General features: G+C 36.8%; 1 protein-coding gene across 1 annotated transcript; it reads left to right on the top strand.

Annotated features, from left to right (window-relative positions):
• Positions 1 to 9,405: 9,405 nt before the first annotated feature.
• On the top strand, positions 9,406 to 12,858 carry LOC103937769 (MDIS1-interacting receptor like kinase 2-like). Its single transcript, XM_048563949.1, has 2 exons — positions 9,406 to 12,142; positions 12,238 to 12,858. The coding sequence occupies exons 1-2, from the start codon at positions 9,439 to 9,441 to the stop codon at positions 12,585 to 12,587; spliced, it is 3,054 nt and encodes a 1,017-aa protein (XP_048419906.1). The 5' UTR covers positions 9,406 to 9,438; the 3' UTR covers positions 12,588 to 12,858.
• The last annotated feature ends 8,720 nt before the right edge of the window (positions 12,859 to 21,578 follow it).

A 21,578-nucleotide genomic window follows, 5' to 3' on the forward strand; every position in this document is an offset into this window, starting at 1 on the left:
CTCGGTTTACGTACAAGGGGCACCAAACTGTGATATACGTGCTTAGTGAACTTCTTGATGATAAATAATATGTATGAGTACTAGTATGAAACTATGAGCCTAAAACCTTACTGAAAGCATTCGGTAGAATTTGTATGCCTGTTTGACAAGATATTTAGTTATCATGAGAAATTAATAGTGTATGTGCTTATGTTGTAAATCATACATGTTGAGGTAGGGGTGTGTTATGTGTTGATCTGACTGCACCATGTAGCAGTGGTACATAGATGGTCTTGCTTGGTATATCTGTGATGGGGGACCATACGTATTTTAGGGGTGATCATGCTTAATATATTTGTGATGGGTGATCCTTACACAATTAGACTATGCCTATGGTTCTGCTTGGTATATCCGCGATGGGGGACCATACGCATTCTAGGAGTGATCATGCTTGGTATATCTGTGATGGGTGATCACTGCTTATATGATTAGATTATGTTTATGGTTCTACTTGGTATATTCATGATAGGGGGCAATACGTATTTTAAGGATGATCGTGCTTGGTATATCTGTGATGTGTGATCACTGCCTACAAAATTAAATTATGTCTGTGGTTCTACTTGGTATATCTACGATGGGGGACCATATGTATTTTAGGAGTAATATTTGGTATATCTGTGATGGATGATCACTGCTTATACAATTAGATTATGTCTATGGTTTTACTTGGTATATCTGCGATAGGGGACCATACATATTTTAAGGATGATCATGCTTGGTATATTAGTGATGGGTGATCACTGTCTAGCTAGAATTGTATGGACTGATTGATAAATTTGTGATGGGCGACCGCTTTCTAGTTTGGTTCCATTGAGTTAGTCTAGAACGTTAGATTCTAGCGAATAGAGATTGCTCATGATTTGTAACTTAAGGTTACAATGTTATTGCTTGAAATCCAAATAGGAAATATGAAGATTTACTTTATTAAGCTTCGTGAATTGATAGTTGATCTTATTGATTGTTTAACATAGTTAATTATGCATCTTTGAGTCATTTAATTGATTATTTGATATGATTGTGAATATGGGTTTGGGAACATTGTGATATATGTGATTGACTAATTGAAAACCTTGGTTGGCATATTGGTTCTTTGTGTAGTCGGGAATCAAGTGGGTCATGTTCATTAAATTCCTTTGATTAACTCTAGAGCTAAGTGATACTAGGAAGTACTACGAGAAATCTCAGAGTTGAATGAAAGGGTGAACTACGAATGACTTGATTCCTACTTAGAGTACGTAAGCAGTCTGACACAAAGGTTAAATGTAGCCATGAAATAAAAGAAAAGTTACTGAGTCGTGGGACAATTGATTATGTTTTGTTCATGTCTCGAAGGCAAGATATGGGAGACGTACAGGTACTTCATGATATCATGTGTCAATCCTAGACGTATCTTGAGATTGGGACGTGGTATTAGATTTTCGGCCTCGGCCTGCCGCCACGCGCCACTGCATGCGCGCCACGAGCAGATTGGGTTAGAATGAAATATTCTGTCCTCGGGACTAGATATTTCGTTAAAGTAAATGGAATAGTAAATGTTACCTTAACATTGTTAATGAAATATTCCATGTCTTTTTCCTCTCTTCGGTCATTAGGTTGTCCGTCGTCATCACAGTTGCCGAAATCTGGGTTTCATCGCTGGATTTCGAGGAAATTTTTTAAAGCTTACAACTTCGTTCTGTTTGAAACTCGTGATTCCTTAATTTTTGTCTAGGTTTTCTAGAAAAAAACCAATCACTAGGTTCATGAGGGTGAGACGAATAAGAATATGATGAATACAAGTTCGTTAACTCGACGGGGAGGTTGGTTGGGTGGTGGTGCTTCACGGGAAAGAGAAACGGAGTTGAGAGATTCCCCCAAAAGAATGAAATCAAGCAAGAAAAAAGAGTGAATGTTCCAGAGAAATGGGGGTGGGCTACACGTGACTCACACGCATAGAGAGAAAAGACAAGCCACCAATAAAAGTAAAATTACTATAATGGCCTTAACTTCTAAACCTCGTAGAATTTTCGTTCTAGCTCCAACTTGCGTTTCATTTTCACTCTTGCGTTCGTATTGACACCTACTATCCAAATATTCCAAATAAGTGGCAAAACACGAAAGCATAAAAAAAAAGTCCATGTAGAATTCCTTTTAGCCCAATAGGGGCATTTTTATCCTTTTACAAATTAAAAAAAAAAAAAAGAATTGTATAGTAAATATAAATGCGTCGTAACAAATACGAATATTAAATAGTGAAATCCAGGAATGAGATTCCACAAAATTAAAAGTTCAAGGGGTGATATTGTTATTTCTCAAACATGTGGGGATTTGGTTAAAACACGATAAACCTGAGAATGAGATAATGTTAGTGTAATTAACTTGTCACAATAATCATTGCTTGCCACCAATTATTCCCATTTTTCAAGGAAAAAAAACTCATCCTATGTATTTATTTCGAAATGAATTAAATTATTTGATTTAAATATTTGTGCTAATATATGATCTTTGTGTTTTTAATATGAAGAGATACAACTACTTACTCTTCGGGAAAAAAAAACATAAACACTTTTTCAAATGGTCACTTCCACATGTATATAAAGGTTGGAAAAGGATTCTCTCCCTTCTTTTTACCCTCTCCTTCCCTCCCCTCCTGTTTGATGTTTGAACTCTCAAGATTTCATCTTGTTAAGAGGAGGGAAGGGAAAAAGGGAGGGGAAAGAATCCTTGTCCAAAAAGGTTTCATCTTATTGAATTATTAGTCAATGATTCAATTTAATCCAGTCATATAGTTTCATGCAAGCCCTTTCATTTAGAGTTAAAGTGAGATATTAAGTGAGTTGAGAGAATTCAACTGAATCATGATTCGTTGAGGCCTTATGATTTGGAGTGCTACTATCATAATCAAATAAGTGGTCATTGTTTCATGTGAAACAAGGCCGATCAATCATGAATACCATAGTAGGGCGTAAATTATCTTAAAGAGAAAGAACCAAGTTCTTAACTTGACTGCATTTTCAAAACTAATTTCATGTGCATTTTAAAATTGAGTTTGCATATGAGTATATATTGAATTATTGCAATTATTTTTAGATTCTCGGTATGATTAAATATACCATTGATACCAAATACTTCATTATCATTTTTGGAAATTTTACCTTACCAATTGCTTTCATTACCTAGCTAAAGTTCAAATTTGTTTGACAATATGAATATGTTCACACTGCAAACTTTCCAAATTTCTATTTTAAAGATAAGAGACAAAGACTTCAACACAAAGTGTGACAAAATTCAAAGTTATCTCAGACAAAGAACTTAAAAAGTGTAACTAAAATTCATCCTTGTCTGTGCAACTAAAATTCAAAGTCTTCCCAGACAAAGACCTTAAAAGTGTAACTAAAATTCAAAGTCTTCTTAGACAAAAACCATCTCACATATTAATTAAGAAAGAAACATGAAACGACCGCATTCATGTGTGAACTGTTCCCGTTCCAAATTTTATTTTATTTTCTGACGATGATAAATTATGAAAATGCCTTTGTGAATATCCTAAGTGGAAATTACGAAAATGAGTTAATTGAATTCAGTTATATAATTTCATGCAAGCCGTTTCATTTAAAGTTAAGCGAGAGATCAAGTGAGTCCTTGAGATTTGGAGTGCTACTATTATAATTAAGGACGTAATCATTGTATCCTGTGAAACAAGTTCTGATCAACTATAAATACCGTAGTGGAGTGTAAATTATCTTAAAGAGAAAAATCAAGTTCTTAACTCGACTGTATTTTCAATATTAACTTCATGTGCATTTTAAAGTTGAGTTTGCATATGAGTTTGCATTGAATTATTGCAATTAATTTTTTATTTTCGGTGTGATTGAATATACCATTGATACCAAATACGTCATTATCATTTTGGCAAATTCTATATACCTTACTAACTTACTAACTGCTTCTTTTTTTTTTTTGGATCACAAAGTCAACTTTCATTACAATAAAACTAGTACAAGGCCCAAAAAGAAGAAGGTAAACAACTACAGGGAAAGTAAATGACTCAAGCAAAATGAGAGTAGCAACTCAATATACAATGGGAGGCCCACACAAGCTTAGGCCCGAAGACAACAGAAAACAAAGGGTAAATCTCAGTTTACTACTCTCAAGTTTTGTGGTTTTCAACATTTAGTATATGAAGTTTTTTTCGTCCTAAAGTCATACCTAAAGTGTTAATTTTAGGACAGTCTTATACATCCGTTAATCTGGCTATTAAATCTCCCGTTAACTGATGACGTGGCGTCCTTGTGGACAATGACTGGGTGCCACGTGTCATTTAAAATATTAAAATAATTAATTAAATAAAAGTATTAAAAAAAAAAAACCCCTTAGTCTTCCCCACCTGAAACCCATTCATCTCCTTCACCCCTCAATCCCTTCCACCCCCTTTGTCTTCTCCACCCGAGCACCCTATTCTCTCATCCCCCATCACCCACCCCTTGCCCACCCGATCCACCATTTCTACGATCCACTATTCCCAAATCAAAATGTTGGAAAATTCTAATTCAAAATTTCCAGGCAAAATCCATTGTCTTTTACCCAGTTCACAGAACCCTCAAAAGAACAAATTTAACAACCAGAACCCCAAAATTTGAGCACAAATCAGATAAAAAAGCCCACCATTTGCAAGCTTCAAGCTTTAAAACCCATCCATATCTTTCATTTTCTCACTCATATTTTCTTAGCAACCAAACAGGGTATGAAGAATAAGAACCAAGCACCCAGATTGCAGAGGAAAGCAAGAAAGAATGATCCGGGCACAAACACCATCCTACAAAGCGTGCACGTCTTCTGATCGTGGTCCATCCATAAGAATTAGCTATGCCAACAAAGGAGAATCTGGAGATGCGGCTGTGGTGGTTACTGGGAAAGATGCAAAGGAAGCCAAATACAAGCCATTGACTTCCTTTGCGAAATTGAAGCTTCCTAGTGATGTTTTACAGTGCTGTCAGAATTTCAAGAGTCCTTCTCCGATTCAATCCCGGGCCTATTCATTCTTATTGGACATTTGCGATTTTATTGGGATTGCGAAAACCGGGTCAGGCAAGACTTTGGCTTATGGAATACCGGCTATTATGCAAGTTTTGAACAAGAAGAAGGGAATTAGGGATTTAGGGTTTGCCGTCAGAGCACAAAACAAAAATACCTACTCATTATTTTTGGGAATTTCTGCGGGTCGTAAGGTTGAGGTTACTGAAGCTTGGGTCTTAAAGATCAACTAGTTCAAAGCGACGTAGGTGAAGCAGAGGGTCGTGGCATCCGCAGGTAACGGTGGCAGGGGGCTGCTTGCAAGCCATGAAGGGGTGAAGCCGTGGAGGTGGTCGAAGAGATGAAGGGGTGTCAAGTGAGGAAGACAAAGAGAGTTCTGGGTCCTTTTCTTAATTAATTATTTAAAATTTTTAATGACACGTGGTGCCGAGTCATTCTCTACATGGGCACCACGTCATCAGTTAATGGGAGACTTAACAGTCAGACTAATGGATGTATGAGACTGTCCCAAAATTAACACTTGAGGTATGACTCTGGGACGAAAAATACTTCATGTACTAAATGTTGAAAATCACAAAACTTGAGAGTAGTAAACTGAGATTTACCAGAAAACAAACAATAAAAAATCCTAATCTGTAGCAGTAAAGACCACATCGCCGTTGCCGTCACATCCTCGGAGGAAGCTAAACTCTGAACCGAGAAAGTAGACACTAGATTCAAATTCCCTTCACAAACTCTTGCAAATATATACAAACAAAGTAACATATAGAGATAGGGTGAGGCTAAGGGGGTATGTAAAATACCTAACAGTTGGCCTCAATGGAGATCTGGCATGCCTGCTGGGGGGGGGGGGGGGAAGTGAGAGAGGGAAGTGAATCTGATATCCAATTTTTTTATCAGAGTCAACCGATCCAAGCACATGGTGGGATTGGGATGAAGTATCGCAGCTAGGGAGGAGGAAGGAAAACAAAAGACAGAAAAATAGTAAAAGCTGGCGAAAAAACGCTGGATAAGAGGCAAGAAGCCTCAGATAGTTGAGACTTGGTTCAAGGAAAACTAAGATTAAACTCAGGGAAAAATCGAGAATTAAAAAGGAAGGGAGAAAACTGAAAAAAGATGAAGGAAGAGGAGGAGAGAAGCAAGGAGGGGGGAGGAGTAGAGGAGATGAGGGGGAAGGAAAATAGGGAAAGTGCAAAGGAAGGAGAACCTGAGAAAACTTAGGAGGAAAAGAAGAAAGGAAGGAAGGAAAGAGGGAGGAAGGGAGGATGCTTCCAGCACCCAAGCTAAAGGCTAAGGCCGGTGGCAAAATTGTTGGGAGTCTTTCATAGAGAGAAGTTTAGAGAGAGAGAAAATGGGAGACTTTAGGATAAATTACATATAACTATCTTAATTATTGGATCATTAACAGTTTCATACCTTGTCTTTAAAAAGTTTCAAAATCATACCTCATCTTTGAATTTGTTGCAATGTCATATCTTCCGTCAGTTGTTTGTCAATTTCTCTGTTAAATGCTGACGTGGCATGAGGCGAGACCCACTTTCTATTTAAAAAATTAATTAATTATTAACTAAATATTAAAAAATTGTAAAAAAAAACAAAACAAAACAAAACAAAACAAAACCTAGATCCCATCACCCCACCCTACCCTACCCCCCATGCCGAAACCCCATCCTTCCCATCTTTCCCATCCCATCTGTCGTCCCCCCGCCCACCCCAAACCTTCCTTACAAACCCAGAACCCCACCCCCACCTCCCCCGTGAACACCCTCCCCCCCCAGTAACCCCCCCTTTCTCCCTCCTGAGCCTCCCAACCACCTCCCCCTCCTCCACTCTCTTCACCTCCCTTCCCATTCAAAACTTAAAAAAAAAAAAAAAAAAAAAAAAAAAAAAAAAAAAAAACGATCCAACCAATTGAGGTGTTCTGACTTTGACGGGAAGGATGAGGTGGTCCGGGGAAAGAAGGGTTGGGTGGGGTGCGACAATCTAGGTTCAGATTTGTTTCTGATTTTTTTTTTTTTGGTAACTTTTGAATGGGAGGGAAGGTGAAGAGAGTGGAGGAGAGGGAGGTGGTTGGAAAGCTCGGGAGGGAGAAAGGGGGGACTGCGGGGGAGGTGGGGGTGGGTTTTGGGTTTGGAAGGAAGGTTTGGGGTAAGGGGAACGACGGATGGGGAAGATGGGAAGGATGCGGTTTCGGCACGGGGGTGATGGGATCTGGATTTTGTTTTGTTTTATTTTTTTTAATTTATTTTTAATATTTAGTTAATATTTAATTAATATTTTAAATATTTTATTAATATTTTTAATAGAAAGTGGATCCGGTCTCATGCCACGTCAGTATTTAACAGAAGAATTAACAGACAATTGACGAAAGGTATGACATTGCAACAAATTTGAAGATAAGGTATGACATTGAAATTTTTTAAATACAAAGTATGTAACTGTTAATGACCAAATAATTAAAATAATTTTATGTAATTTACCCGAAACTTTATATACCTTACTAATTGCCAAACTTCAAATTTGTTTGACAATATGAATTTATATGTTCACACTGCAAACTTTCCAATTTTTATTTTGAAGATCCGAGACAAAGACTTGAACACAGAGTGTAAGAAATTCAAAGTCCTCCCAGACAAAGACCGTCTCATATATTAATTAAGAAAGAAAAGTGAAATGGAAACGTGTGTGGACCACTTTTGACAATTGACTAAGGCCCTATTTTCTAATTACATTTTTGAAGTTCTGTGGTGGTAGCTTTTTCTTGGTATTCGACATAATTTTTAGGGATGTGATGGGTGGGGTGCGACAATCTAGGTTCAGATTTGTTTCTGATATATTTTTTTTTTTTTGGTAACTTTTGAATGGGAGGGAAGGTGAAGAGAGTGGAAGAGAGGAAAGTGGTTGGAAAGCTCGGGAGGGAGAAAAGGGGGACTGCGGGGGAGGTGGGGGTGGGGTTTTGAGTTTGGAAGGAAGGTTTGGGATAAGGGGGACGACGGATGGGGAAGATGGGAAGGATGGGGTTTCGGTGCAGGGGTGGCGGGGTGATGGGATCTGGGTTTTGTTTTGTTTTGTTTTTTATTTTATTTTATTTTATTTTTAATATTTAGTTAATATTTAATTAATATTTTAAATATTTTTTTAATATTGTTAATAGAAAATGGATCCCGTCTCATGCTACGTCAGTATTTAACAGAGGAATTAACAGATAATTGGCAAAAGGTATGACATTGCAACAAATTTGAAAATAAGGTATGACATTGAAACTTTTTAAATACGATGTAACTGTTAATAACCAAATAATTGAAGTAATTTGATATAATCTACCCGAGACTTTATATACCTTACTAATTGCTAAACTTCAAATTTGTTTGACAATATGAATTTATATGTTCACACTGCAAACTTTCCAATTTTTATTTTGAAGATCCGAGACAAAGACTCCAACACAGAGTGTAAGAAATTCAAAGTCTTCTCAGACAAAGACCGTCTCATATATTAATTAAGAAAGAAAAGTGAAATGGAAACGTGTGTGGACCACTTTTGACAATTGACTAAGGCCCTATTTTCTAATGACCTTTTTTAAGTTCTGTGGTGGTAGCTTTTTCTTGGTATTCGACGTAATTTTTAGAGATGTGATATCTACACACATTTTTTTACTTTTCTCATAATTTTTTGTTTTTCAACCGTCGGATTGGATGAATTGAAGAAGATTAACAGACAAAAATTAATAAGGAGTGTGTGAAAAGTAAAAGAGGGTATGTGAATAACACACCTCAATTTTTATTTAAAAAACATTAAAATTCAATAGAAGTTCAAGGTTTCTATAAGCATAAAAACATCATAGCCCAATGGGGTTTGAGGCAGATTTGTTACTGAGATGCTTTTATAAAAAATGGGTATAAAAAAAAATTTAAGTTTAAAAAGGTGTTTGGTAAACATTTTAAAACAGCTTATTTTCACAATTTTAGGTGAAAAAAAAGCTGAAAACGTGAAGGAGCAAAAATGATCTTATTCTCACAGCACAGTAGAAGCAGTGTTTTTTTCAAAGCACAATAATAGCAAACCAGCCCTTGGTCTAGTGGATAAAAGTTGGCTAGGCCACAAGTTGGGCGGTTCCTCTGAGTACCATCCTTAGGGAGGTCAAGGGTTCGATCATCTGCTTGTAAAAAAATCTTTTGAGGAGAGCTTTCCGTAAATACAACGATCCGGCTCGAAGTGGTGGACCACTACTACCATTTTTCTTTACCAAAAGAAAAAAAAAAAAAAAAAACCATCCGGAGCAAAAGTCAAAAATAACAAAAACAAATAGAGAATATGCAAATTAATAATGCATCTCTCACTATAAGTAAGGCCCTGAGTTGCTTAAAAAGCGTATACACAAAAACCATGATGAGATTTTCAGCTTATTGCGATAAAGTATGCTTTCTAGCTTGCCTTATCTTGTCTCTTCAGCTAAATTCATCACAAAAAACTATTTTTGTTTCTGCCAATTCCACTGAAGCCGAAGCACTTCTCAAATGGAAAGCTAGCTTTCAAAACCAAACTCAAAACAACTTGACCTCATGGATGAATGCAAATGAAGCCCCATGCAATACTTGGATTGGTGTTTCATGCAACTCAGCTGGAAGTGTCAGCATATTAAACCTCACCAATTCTGGTATACAAGGTACTCTACTTGAATTTCCATTCATGTCCTTGCCTAATCTCTCATATGTTGATCTAAGCTACAATGAACTTTTTGATCAAATCCCACCTGAGATCAGTTCCCTCACCAAACTCGTCTACTTTGATGTCTCTTATAATCAAATGTCTGGAAAAATCCCATCCAAAATCGGTCTTCTTACAAATCTTCAAGTCATTCACCTAAATGCAAATAAGCTCAATGGCTCAATTCCTAAAGAAATAGGCCAACTTAAATTTGTGTATGAGCTAGCTCTAAACTATAATAATTTAGAGGGTTCAATTCCAGCTTCTATGGGTAATCTGAGCCAACTGAGCTCTTTGATACTCTTTGGAAACCAACTTTCGGGTTCTATTCCTCCCACAATAGGAAACCTTTCGAACTTGGTTGAACTTTACCTGTTTGACAACTATTTATCAGGCCCAATCCCTCAAAGTTTCGGAAACTTGAAAAATCTAACCATGATGTTCTTGTACAACAATACCCTTTCTGGTTCGATCCCAACTTCTTTGGGCAATTTGACAAACCTTGTTTATCTCTCTCTCTACAACAATAAACTTTCTGGCCCTATTCCTGAAGAGATTGGAAACTTGAAATTTGTTGCGACTCTAGACCTGACCTTCAATCAGCTCAACGGAACTATTCCCTATTCATTCGGCAATTTGAGCAACCTGGAAATCCTACACCTCCGCGGCAACCAGCTATCTGGATCAATCCCCCAAGAGATGGAGAATCTGATGAAGTTGACTATGCTTGACTTGGGTACTAACCGATTTTCTGGTTATTTGCCTCGAGATATTTGTAGAAGTGGACTGCTACAAAAGTTTACTGCAGACAAGAACGAGTTTACAGGTCCAATCCCGAAAAGCTTGAAAGGTTGCAAGAGCTTAGTCAGACTCCGTCTTGATGGGAACCAATTTACAAGCAATAATATATCTGAAGACTTTGGTGTCTATCCGAATCTTCAGTTTGTAGACTTAAGCCACAACAACTTACATGGCGAAATCTCACACATATGGGGACAGTGTCCAAACTTAACAACCCTACGGATTGCGGGGAACAACCTTACTGGTAGCATACCATCTGAGATTGTCAATGCAAATAAAATTCAAGTACTCGATTTTTCTTCGAATCATCTGGTTGGGGTGATTCCCAAGGATTTGGGGAGATTGACTTCTATGCTGAACCTGCAGTTGAATGGCAATCAACTTTCGGGTTCTATACCCTCAGAATTCGGAGCATTCACCGAACTCGAACATCTTGACGTGTCCACCAACAAGTTGAATGGGTCAATTCCAAGCATTGTTGGCGAATGGGTCCATTTAAACTACTTGAATTTGAGCAACAACAATTTCAGTCAAGAAATTCCATTTCAGTTGGGAAAGTTATTTCACCTGTCACAGTTAGATTTAAGTCGTAACTTACTTGGGGGCAAGATACCATCAGAAATTAGCAATATGCAGAGCTTGGAGTGGCTGAATCTTTCCCACAATAACCTTTCCGGTCTCATTCCAGCAACGTTTGATCGAATGCGTGGCTTGTTGTACGTAGACGTATCCTACAATCACTTGCAGGGCCCCATCCCCAACAACAAAGCATTTCAAGATGGTCACAGCTTTGAAGGGAACGAAGGATTGTGTGGAAATGTTGTAGGTCTAGAATCCTGCAATAAGCATGTCTCAAAAAGAAAAAACAACAGAAAACTCGTGTTTGCAATCATTTTCCCTATCTTGGGAGTAGTTTTACTTGCTTTCCTTGCAATTTTCTTCATCGAAACAAGAAGAAAGAAAGAGCCAGAAACAGAAGAGAGTGATATCCATGATGAAGTTTTTTCAATCTCTCATTTTGATGGAAAAAAATTGTATTGGGAGATCATAAGTGCAACCAATGGTTTTGACTCCAAATTTTGCATTGGGAAGGGAGGATCTGGAAGTGTCTACATGGCAAGGCTACCATCAGGCGGCATAGTTGCAGTGAAGAAACTCCATCAGAAACTTGATAGCGTGGAGACATCACAGGAGTTTCACAATGAAATCAGTGCACTAATCAATATACGACATCGAAACATTGTGAAACTTTGTGGTTTTTGTTCAAATTCACAGCACTCCTTTCTGGTCTATGAATATCTAGAAATGGGCAGTCTAGCTTCAATCTTGAGCAAAGAAGACGAAGCAAAAGAATTGGATTGGAGTAGGAGGGTGAAAATTGTAAAAGGCGTAGCTCATGCACTGTCTTACATGCATCATGATTGCGTGCCACCAATTGTACACCGAGACATATCAAGCAACAACATTTTACTTGATTATGACTATGAGCCTTGTGTTTCAGACTTCGGCACAGCTAAGTTTTTGAATCCAGACTCATCACATTGGAGCAACCTTGCAGGCACACTCGGATATGTGGCACCAGGTAAATTAAAACAGTTAAAATATATAATGTTGAATTTGATAATATATAAAGTTAAACATATAGTAATGCCTTGCTCTCCCTTATTTTTTATGCAGAGTTGGCCTACACAATGAAGGTAACTGAGAAATGTGACGTTTATAGCTTCGGAATGCTAGCACTGGAAGTGATCACGGGAAAACGACTAGGTGATTTAATCTCATGCTTTTCGTCTCCGTCTGCATGTGAAAACAAATTGCTGAAGGATGTATTAGATCAACGGCTTCCACCTCCTACACCTAAAGTTGCAAATGAACTAACAACCATTGCAAGGGTAGCAATCGCATGCAAGCATTCGCAACCGCAATCAAGGCCAACAATGCACACGGTTTCTCAGTCATTATCATTTCAAACTACAACTTCCAATGGAGGACTAGACATCACACTTGAACAACTCATTAAGATTTAAATTGCATTTGATATCGTTTGAGTTGGCACAATTGTTAGGTCGTCTTGTTTAATTATATCATATACGTACTTTGTTATATTTGCAAGTAAATTAAGAATAAGAGAGGAGTGCTAGCTGTACTCTGCTCAGCAGGGAGTCCCACAATATATTACCAGTTAAATGGGTTAGACCCAAATATCCTATTTAGTATTTACTAGAACGTGGTACACGTACTACTGTATAATTAAAATTTGTATGCAACCGTGAGACCTTTGGTGGCTTTGAATTTGAACTCATGCATGGGCAAGAAAGATGGTGGAAACAGTGGCGCATGGACTAAGGGGCAAGGAGGGTCAGTAGACTCCCGAATTCTAGTGAATGTTCACGGATAACTTGGATGGAATTGATTTAATACATTCCCTCCAGCTGTTTGATAAAATTAAAAAAAAAAAAAAAGAAGTTACTCTTATTATTATTTTTTTAAAATATTGCATGACCAAAGAAAAGGACATCATTTTAGGCCAAGTTGTTTTAGGAAAAGGATCAAATAGTTGCTCACTAAACCCTACAAGAAGCCAGCATTTGGGGAGGGAAAGAGGGAAGAACCACAGTATAAAAGTGCTATTTTGGGTAACAAAGGAGTGAAAGAGGCAAGGGTGTGAGGGACAATGGAGGCCCCCCTAAGGCAGTGAAACATGTATACGTGCATAGAGTTAAAATAAAGAAAAACTAATGAAAAGTCTAAAAAAAACATTAGTTTTAATGAAAAATGACAAATAATGGTGCAGTGAATAGTACTAAAGAAAGGCAAAAATGTGATTTTTCATTAAAAATGAACAGCACCGAGAGTGTTTCGTTAAAATTTCTTTAAAGATGGCAAACAGAGAGATAGGTGAAGACTAAGGAAGGTGGGGATGATTGATACACTAGTATTGCTAGTTTCTAATGCAATTATCGAGAGGTTAATTATTAATCGTAGTGAAATGGGGCCGTCTTCCTAGGTTAGGTTTCGATTCACTACTAAAGGTTTTCCTTTTTGTCATGATATTATCTACATTTAAGGGGGTGACTGTACCAGTATAAAACAGCCATCACTAACTGGCATAATAAGCCAATTTTGTAGTAGTGCAATGACGAATGAATAAATAAAAACATAATCTTGAAAGTGAAAACAACTGAAAATATATTGTGTTTTTTTCCTAGTTTGTGCACCTCTCTTTAAACATTTCTTCTACATCTCTCTGATAATTATTTCTCAACTTTAATAGACACAAAAATAAATATTAGCAGCAAAATGATTATCAATACAAAATGAAAACTAAAAATGAAAGCAGTTGTCAAACATGACCTTGGAACTTCACAAACTATAATTAAACCCATCTTTTTCTTTACAAACGTACGCTTAAAGTAAGTCTGACAATTTCTAACACGACTCATTAACTCGACACAAAACGACATGAAATTAATAAGTTATTGGGTAGACATGATAACGAATCAAGTCGTTATCGGTAACCCGATAAGTACTTGTTAAGATAGCGGGTTGGTCCGAGTATACATGTGGGTAACCCAAAACATGATAAGCAAAATATTAATTTAATAATTTTATGCCCCTAAAAAGTTACTATCATAATTATATATAGATATATATATAATCATATTACATATATATATATATATATATATATATATATATATTGAATTACATTTAGAAAATTGATGACCATTGAACCGTCTGAGTTTTAATCTCAACCGTCCATTGTACATTAGGTTGGAGCCCAGACTATCCTCCCCCCTCATTCATTATCGATCTCTCCAAACTTCAGCACTCGACCCTGCTCTCTATTCAAGCTTTGTTGTGTACATGAGATTGACTTTTTGGATAAAGAGGTAATATATTTTTATATGGTATAGTACTATTGTTTTATTTCTTTGCATAATTATTTTGGTAAACTTCTCATAATTTGAATGATTTATAATGTTTGGTTTTTCTATAGTTAGTTTATGCGGAAGAGAGTTCTGATGTGGAAAATCTTACTGAAAACATCATCAACATAACTCTTGAAGGCAATAGATCATGCCAAAGTTCCAATACAATTTCCCCACGATGATTATGAAAATTGAAGGATTTTGTAAAAGGAATAACATGCAATCTTTGAGTTTCATTGGCAAGATTTTAACTTTGAGAAAGGCTTCACAATCCTGAAAGAAAATTTTCTTCATTTTGCATTATCTTTGCACATTTGATATTTTGTAGCAGACTAGTAGTGTATTGATGCTTTTTTATTAGGCTCTTATTTTAGAGTGTAGACGTTGTACTTAACGACAAATGTGTTTATATGTTTTGAAGTAATATTTATGTGGCAATGTGGTATGTGCAAATTTAAGGAAAAAAAAATATTTTTCTTAACGAGTCATAACGGGTCTGGTCATTTTACTTGTTGGATAAAGTGACCCGATCTGTTAATGACACATTAAGATAACGGGTGTTACATGAAAACAACATGAAACACGACAAACACGACTCGTTTGCTAGACCTAGCTTAAAATCTAAACAAGGATCCCTTGCAAAAACCCAAGAGATAATACTTTGGCAAAAAGGAAAAGCTTCAGTTTTGAATCGAAACCTAACCCAGAAAGAAGGCCCCGTTTTACTACGACTAATAATTAACCTCTCAATTATTGCATTAGAAACTAGCAATACTAGTGTATCAATCGTCCCCACCTCCTTCTTCTTCACCTATCCCTCTGTTTCCCATCTTAATTTAAACTCTATGCACGTATGCATGTTTCACTGCCTTAGGGGGCCTCCGTTGTCCCTCACCTTTGTCTCATCGATTCCTTTGTTCCCCAAAATATCAATTTCATACCGTTTTTTCTCCTCTTTCCCTCGCCAAATGCTGGCTTCTTCTAGGGTTTAGTGGGCAAATATTTGATCCTTTTCCACCATCTTCTGGCCCATGCATGAATTCAAAATCAAAGCCACCAAAGGTCCCACGGTCGCTAGTTTTAGTTGGGATCTTGAAGATGTGCAGCCAAAGAGAAGACATAAGTCGTCATATATATGTAAAACCATTAAAAGACGAAGACCATGGCATCATATAATTCTTTTCCAAAATGTCAAATGATGGTATGGAAGATCATGATCATCGACAACTGTCGGGCCATGCGTGTTTGCACACTTACAGTTACGGCTTTGATTGGGGCTCCACATTAGACATTGATCTCAATTGATTAGGCTTAAACCCTTAAGATTATCTCCAACCCTAACCTATAACCTATTTTTCCTCTTCTATTCCGCCCGCCCCCCCCCCCCCCCCCCCCCCCGCGGCTCTTTTTTTGGGCTCCCCCCTCTCCCCCCCCCCCCCCCCCAACAACAAAAACCTCACAACAATAAAAAAAAAAAAAAAAAAAAAAAAAAAAAAAAAATCCAACCCAACCCAAGTAGAAAGTTGGACCTAAAACCTAAACCTAAAATAAAGCTAGAAATAACCAGGATTTAGCCTATAAAATTGTGTGGCCACCACCAGCGAGACCCCACCGACATGGGCATGTCCCCTAGGATTTATTGAATCCAATGGTTGAGATCAAATATAATCAAATCTAACGGTAAAAAAAAGATCTAATAGACCAAATTTAAATCTAACGGTTAAAATAATTTAAAAAATTATCTAACTCAAAATTCACCCAAATTGAGAGATTTTTCAATATTTATCGAAATCTAAATATTTTTAGGTTAAAATGTTCATAAAATTAAATTAGGATAGTGTACATAATTTTTCTTTAAAAAAACTTTACTTAAAATAAAAAATTTAGCCTAAATTTATTCTTTAATAATCTTGGGCTACAAAAATTTAGGTCATAAGCGTTAGAGCAGAAAAGTTGTTTCTGGACTAAAACCTATATTTTCTAGGCTCCAATCCTTGGTCTCAAACCTAAATTTAGCCCAAAAATAGCTTTTCTGCTCCAACCCTTATCACCTAAATTTTTTACCCCAAGATTATTAAAAAATAAATTTATGCTAATTTTTTCTTTTAAGTAATTTAAAAAAAAATATTTACACTATCCTAATTTAATTTTATGAACATTTCAGGTTTTCAATATAAATAGTATTATATGACACTGTTTCGTTATATCTTTCAGCATAATCTTTCATACAATTTTTAATTCTGTAGCAATGCGCGTGCACAATTTTCTAGTAAATACTGAATAGGATATTTTGGTCCAACCATTTGAGTGGTAATGTATGTGGGACTCGCTGCTGAGCTAGTGTTGCTAGCACTCCTCTGTTATTGTTAATTTACCTGCAAATGTAACATAATACATATATGATTTATTTAAACAAGACGATCTGACGTGCCAATTCAAACAATGTCAAACACAATTTAAATCTTAATGAATTGTTCAAGTGTGATGTCTGGTCCTTCATTGGAAGCTACAATTTGAAATGATAATGATTGAGAAACCATGTGCATTGTTGACATCGATTGCGGTTGCGAATGCTTGCATGCGTTTGCTACCGTTGCAATGGTTGTCAATTCATCTTCACTTCAGGTGTAGGAGGTGGAAGCCGTTGGTCCAATACATCCTTCAACAATTTGTTTTCACATGCGGATGGAGACGAAAAGGACAAGATTAAATCTCCTATTCGCGTTCCCATGATGACTCCCAAATCATAAGGCCGTAGCGCAATGAACATGTCTTTAATTACGATAGTAGCACTTGATAGAGATTTTACCACCAGTAAAATAAGGGTTAAATCATAGAAAATTCTTGCAAGAGAACAAGTTTTTGTAGTATAAAATGGCTCAAGCAAGGTCGATCGTCTTATGGACTGGTATAAACAATTTACGAGTTTATGGATTATTTAACTTAATTAACTCGAAGAACTACACTAATTTGACAAAACTAAATTCTATTGTACATGACTTAAACAAATATATAAAATAGGAATTGGCTTACAGAAATAGTGATTCAACTAAACAAAACAGATAAATGTAGAAACCCAAGATAATAGAAATAGAGGAAAACTAACGAAAAGAGCTTGAAAACTTTGAGTTTTAACGATAAGGACAAAATAAAGGGTAAAGTGAATAGTACTAGGATCGACTTTTTAGTGTAAAAATGTGGTTTTTCGTTAAAGTGAACAGTACCGTGGGCTTTTTGTTAAAACTCCCTATAAATAATTGACGAAAATTAGATAGACAAGGCACTAGAGTACGACCTTTACCAACAAGCTCTTCCAATTGCTTAAGTAATTGAAAACACACATGCTTTGAAGGTTGGGTTTTTCCTTGTGTAGTTTTACTTGTGACATTCAAGCTAAAACGCATACCACTACATGCAATTCATCCATGACATTTGGATTAAATATAAACATGAGTGATTCATTACTCTTTGTGAAAATCCTTTTGGTAAACCATGTAATCCCTAAGAGTATGATATTTACCTTAGGAGAAATTACAATCCTCAATCACAAGAAGCATAACCAATTTTAACGTGACATTCATTCAAAATTGCATCCGATGACTTTTCTAAGCATCCTAATGATGATTAAGCATTAAGGCACATAGAAAGTTTAATTCAATGACTGAAAATGTCAAAGCAAGCATGTAACAACACTTAAGCAATTAAAAGAGAAACCTACGTAATCATGTTGAGGCTCATGGCCTCACTCTAGCAAAAAAAATTTAGTTACACATACTTATTTTAATACATAAGGAATTATCCATTAAGAATCAAAGAAGGGAAACGCCCTTTTATTACAAGAATTCTTCCGAGCTCTCCGATCTTCTCCTCAAAGAGAGGAGCATGCTTCTTTTCCTCAAATTTGGAGCTGCGGCAATTCTTCATTTTCTGCTCTCTGCAGCTTTCCAGTCTGTGGCTTTTGCTCTCCGTTCTCCCCCTATCTTCCCTTTGGCACTTTTTCCCCAACATAGTGATTACAATGGGTTCGAGCCATGTAGCTTGCGGTGGTGTCTTCACCAATTCAGCCGCGTACGCAGCGGGTGAAGATCTGTCTAGGATTTTTAGGTTATTTTGTGTGATCACTTTTAGACCTCTACAATTGGACCTTAACTTTAGGAATTCTTTGTAATTTTTTACGTTTGGTATAGATAAGAACCTTTACTCCTACACTATGTGCATATGTGGCGTTCTATTTGTACTGTCTCTTTTTTTTGGGCTGTTTTATTTCTCTCTTTTATCTACAGAGTCTTTGTAATTTGTCCCTCTGGACTTTATTATAAAAATTCCCTTTGACCAAAAAATCTTCCCCCTCCCTTCTGTCCGTGTATTTTGCCTAAAACACAAATGCAATCAAAATTTTTTTTTTTTCAACTACTTCCAGCAAGTGGAAGACATCTTCCCCCCACTTCCTTATCTTTTTTTTTTATTTTTTTTTATTTAGCCAAAAGTATTTCTTTTTCCACATGGTTCCGTGCACCATTCAAACCTTTTTTTTTTTTTTTTTTCTTTGTACAAATGGTGCAACGCACCTCCAGATTTGTCCTCTTTTCCCCTTTTTTTATTCTTTTCTGTGTACAACCCCAGCACGTCTAAGTCAGCTGAATTCTACTTCTTCGGTAAGACTAGGCACATTTAGCTAGCCTTTTGAGCCACTAATTTGGAAGATCAAGCCAAAGGCTACAAGTGGAAGACATCATTTTGAGCGGAAAACTTGATATGATTATTTTAAATCTCTTGTGAATCAGCTTCAACCGGAATCACTTAAAAAATTCCATCGTTTGCATATTTTTCTATCAAACTCGATCATGCTACTCCTAGAAACACAATATGGCAAAAATATCACAAATACTTAAAACTTCCAACTAAACTTGACGAGAAAACAAGTATAAAATGGTGAAATATATAGTATAAATATTGTTTCATCAGCACTCCAAATCATAAGGCCTTAGCGAATCATGATTGAGTTGAATTCACTCAAAAACTCACTTAATATCTCATTTTAACTCTAAATGAAAGGGCTCGCATGAAACTATATGACTGGATTAAATTGGATCATTGACTAATAATTCAATAAGATGAAACCTTTATAAACCGGGATTCTTTTCTCTCTCTTTTTCCCTCTGTCACACCCCGGCCTACGAATAAAAACTATTCACGAGTTAGGGTGTGAGTGTCACATCCCGGCCCGGACCCCCACCAAATCCCGGGCTCGACTCCACCATAGCACGATAGTGTCCACTTTGGGCCCCGACCACGCCCTCACGGTTTTGTTTCTGGGAACTCACATGAGAACTTCCCAGTAGGTCACCCATCTTCGGAATGCTCTCGCCCAAACTCGCTTAACTTCAGAGTTCTTATGGAACCCGAAGCCAGTGAGCTCCCAAAAGGCCTCGTGCTAGGTAGAGATGGGAATATACAAATAAGGCTTACAAGATCCACTTCCCTGGGCGATGTGGGATGTTACAATCCACCCCATAGGGGCCCGATGTCCTCGTCGGCACACTTCCGGCCAGGGATTGGCTCAGATACCAAATTGTCACATCCCGGGCTGGGATGTGATAGTGAGCCACATCTTAACTATATAAATAAATTCTATAACCAAGATATGGTGAAGAAATGAAAATAATGTTATTTGTAATGATTGCACAATACATCGTATAACAAAATCTTACATAATAAAAACTTGAGTTTACAACATATAATATATCAGATACGCATCAGAATAAAATAGTGTACAAATTACTTTACAACCAAAACTGCCAACAAAGTAATAATTAAAATGTAACAATTCTTTCAAATGCTTAAAATATATGCAAATGAGATGTATGAACGTACTTAGTCATTTCTAATCCCGCTGACACATAACTAAGACACCCAAGCTAGCATATCCCATACCATGCTTATACCACTTGACTCCGAATATCTTAGAATATGATTTAACTCCCGTTCATCTCTTAAGCCCAATTTTTAGAATTAAATTCTTAATTTCACTTTTGTTATATAGGCACTTCCCCCGATGCCCAATTGTATATTCAAGGCATTCCCCCGACGCCTAACATATACAAGATTCATTATTTTACATTCAAGGTGTGGATGCAAATTCCGCCTTCTCCTTCTTGGAAAAATTGCACCTACAAAACAAATCACACCTTTGGTCAAGGCCATAAAGCCTCATGCGCCCATGATGAATTTTGTTTTTTTGTTTTTTTGGGGGGGGGGGGGGGGGGGGACTTTGGCTGAAGAACCTCCGATGCTAGAATTTTGAAGATTGTTAGAGGAAAAGGAACAAATATCCTCTAAGCTCTCTCTCTCTTGTAGGGTAAAATAAATTGCTCTTCAAAGTTGATTTAATAACCCATTTAAGGTGGACTTAAATAGGCTTTGAGAGAATTTTATTTCCTTATCTTAGAAGGATCTAATTTCCTATTAAAGAGGGAACCTACATCAAAATCGGAAGCAATCCAAAATTTCCTAAAGCAAGAAAATCTCTACACTTGTCGCCCTTTTCTACGAGCAGCCCAGCAGATGTGAGGGTATTTGTGGAGCCAAAAATAATTACAAGGCGACACGTGGATTTTTGGATAGAAGAGGACAAAAATACCCTTGAGGCATATCGGGATTCCTATGCGCGAGCAACGGGCAATCATCCCTCAACCAAGTCAAAAGTGCCCAAAATAGGTAATAAATTCAAAACTATTTCATCCACCCTCATCCTATATTCCCCACAAGGTAATTATTCCATAACCCTCAAAACATTTCTTTTAAATTATGTTAATTAGTCAATTAATGGATTTATTACCTAATTAATCTGTTAATGAATAATTAACTACAAATTAGACCCAAAAAATACCACAAATGGCCGGTCCCTATTTTCCTAATAGGGCCGGCCATTCTTGCCCATGCAAAGGACAGTCATTCGTTGCTTTCTTCGTTTTCTTCGTGCCGCACTGATGTAAGAAAATTTTCATTTTTCTTGTCTTCTTCGTGGATAGTGTTGTCGTGGGGCAGCTGTCGGGGTGGTGTGACACATCAGCTGGCAGGGGCCAG

Source organism: the organism of the source record quoted next, unplaced genomic scaffold, assembly GCF_019419815.1.
Source record: "Pyrus x bretschneideri cultivar Hongxiangsu unplaced genomic scaffold, Pyrus_bretschneideri_v1 Contig37, whole genome shotgun sequence".
Classification (NCBI taxonomy): Eukaryota; Viridiplantae; Streptophyta; class Magnoliopsida; order Rosales; family Rosaceae; genus Pyrus; species Pyrus x bretschneideri.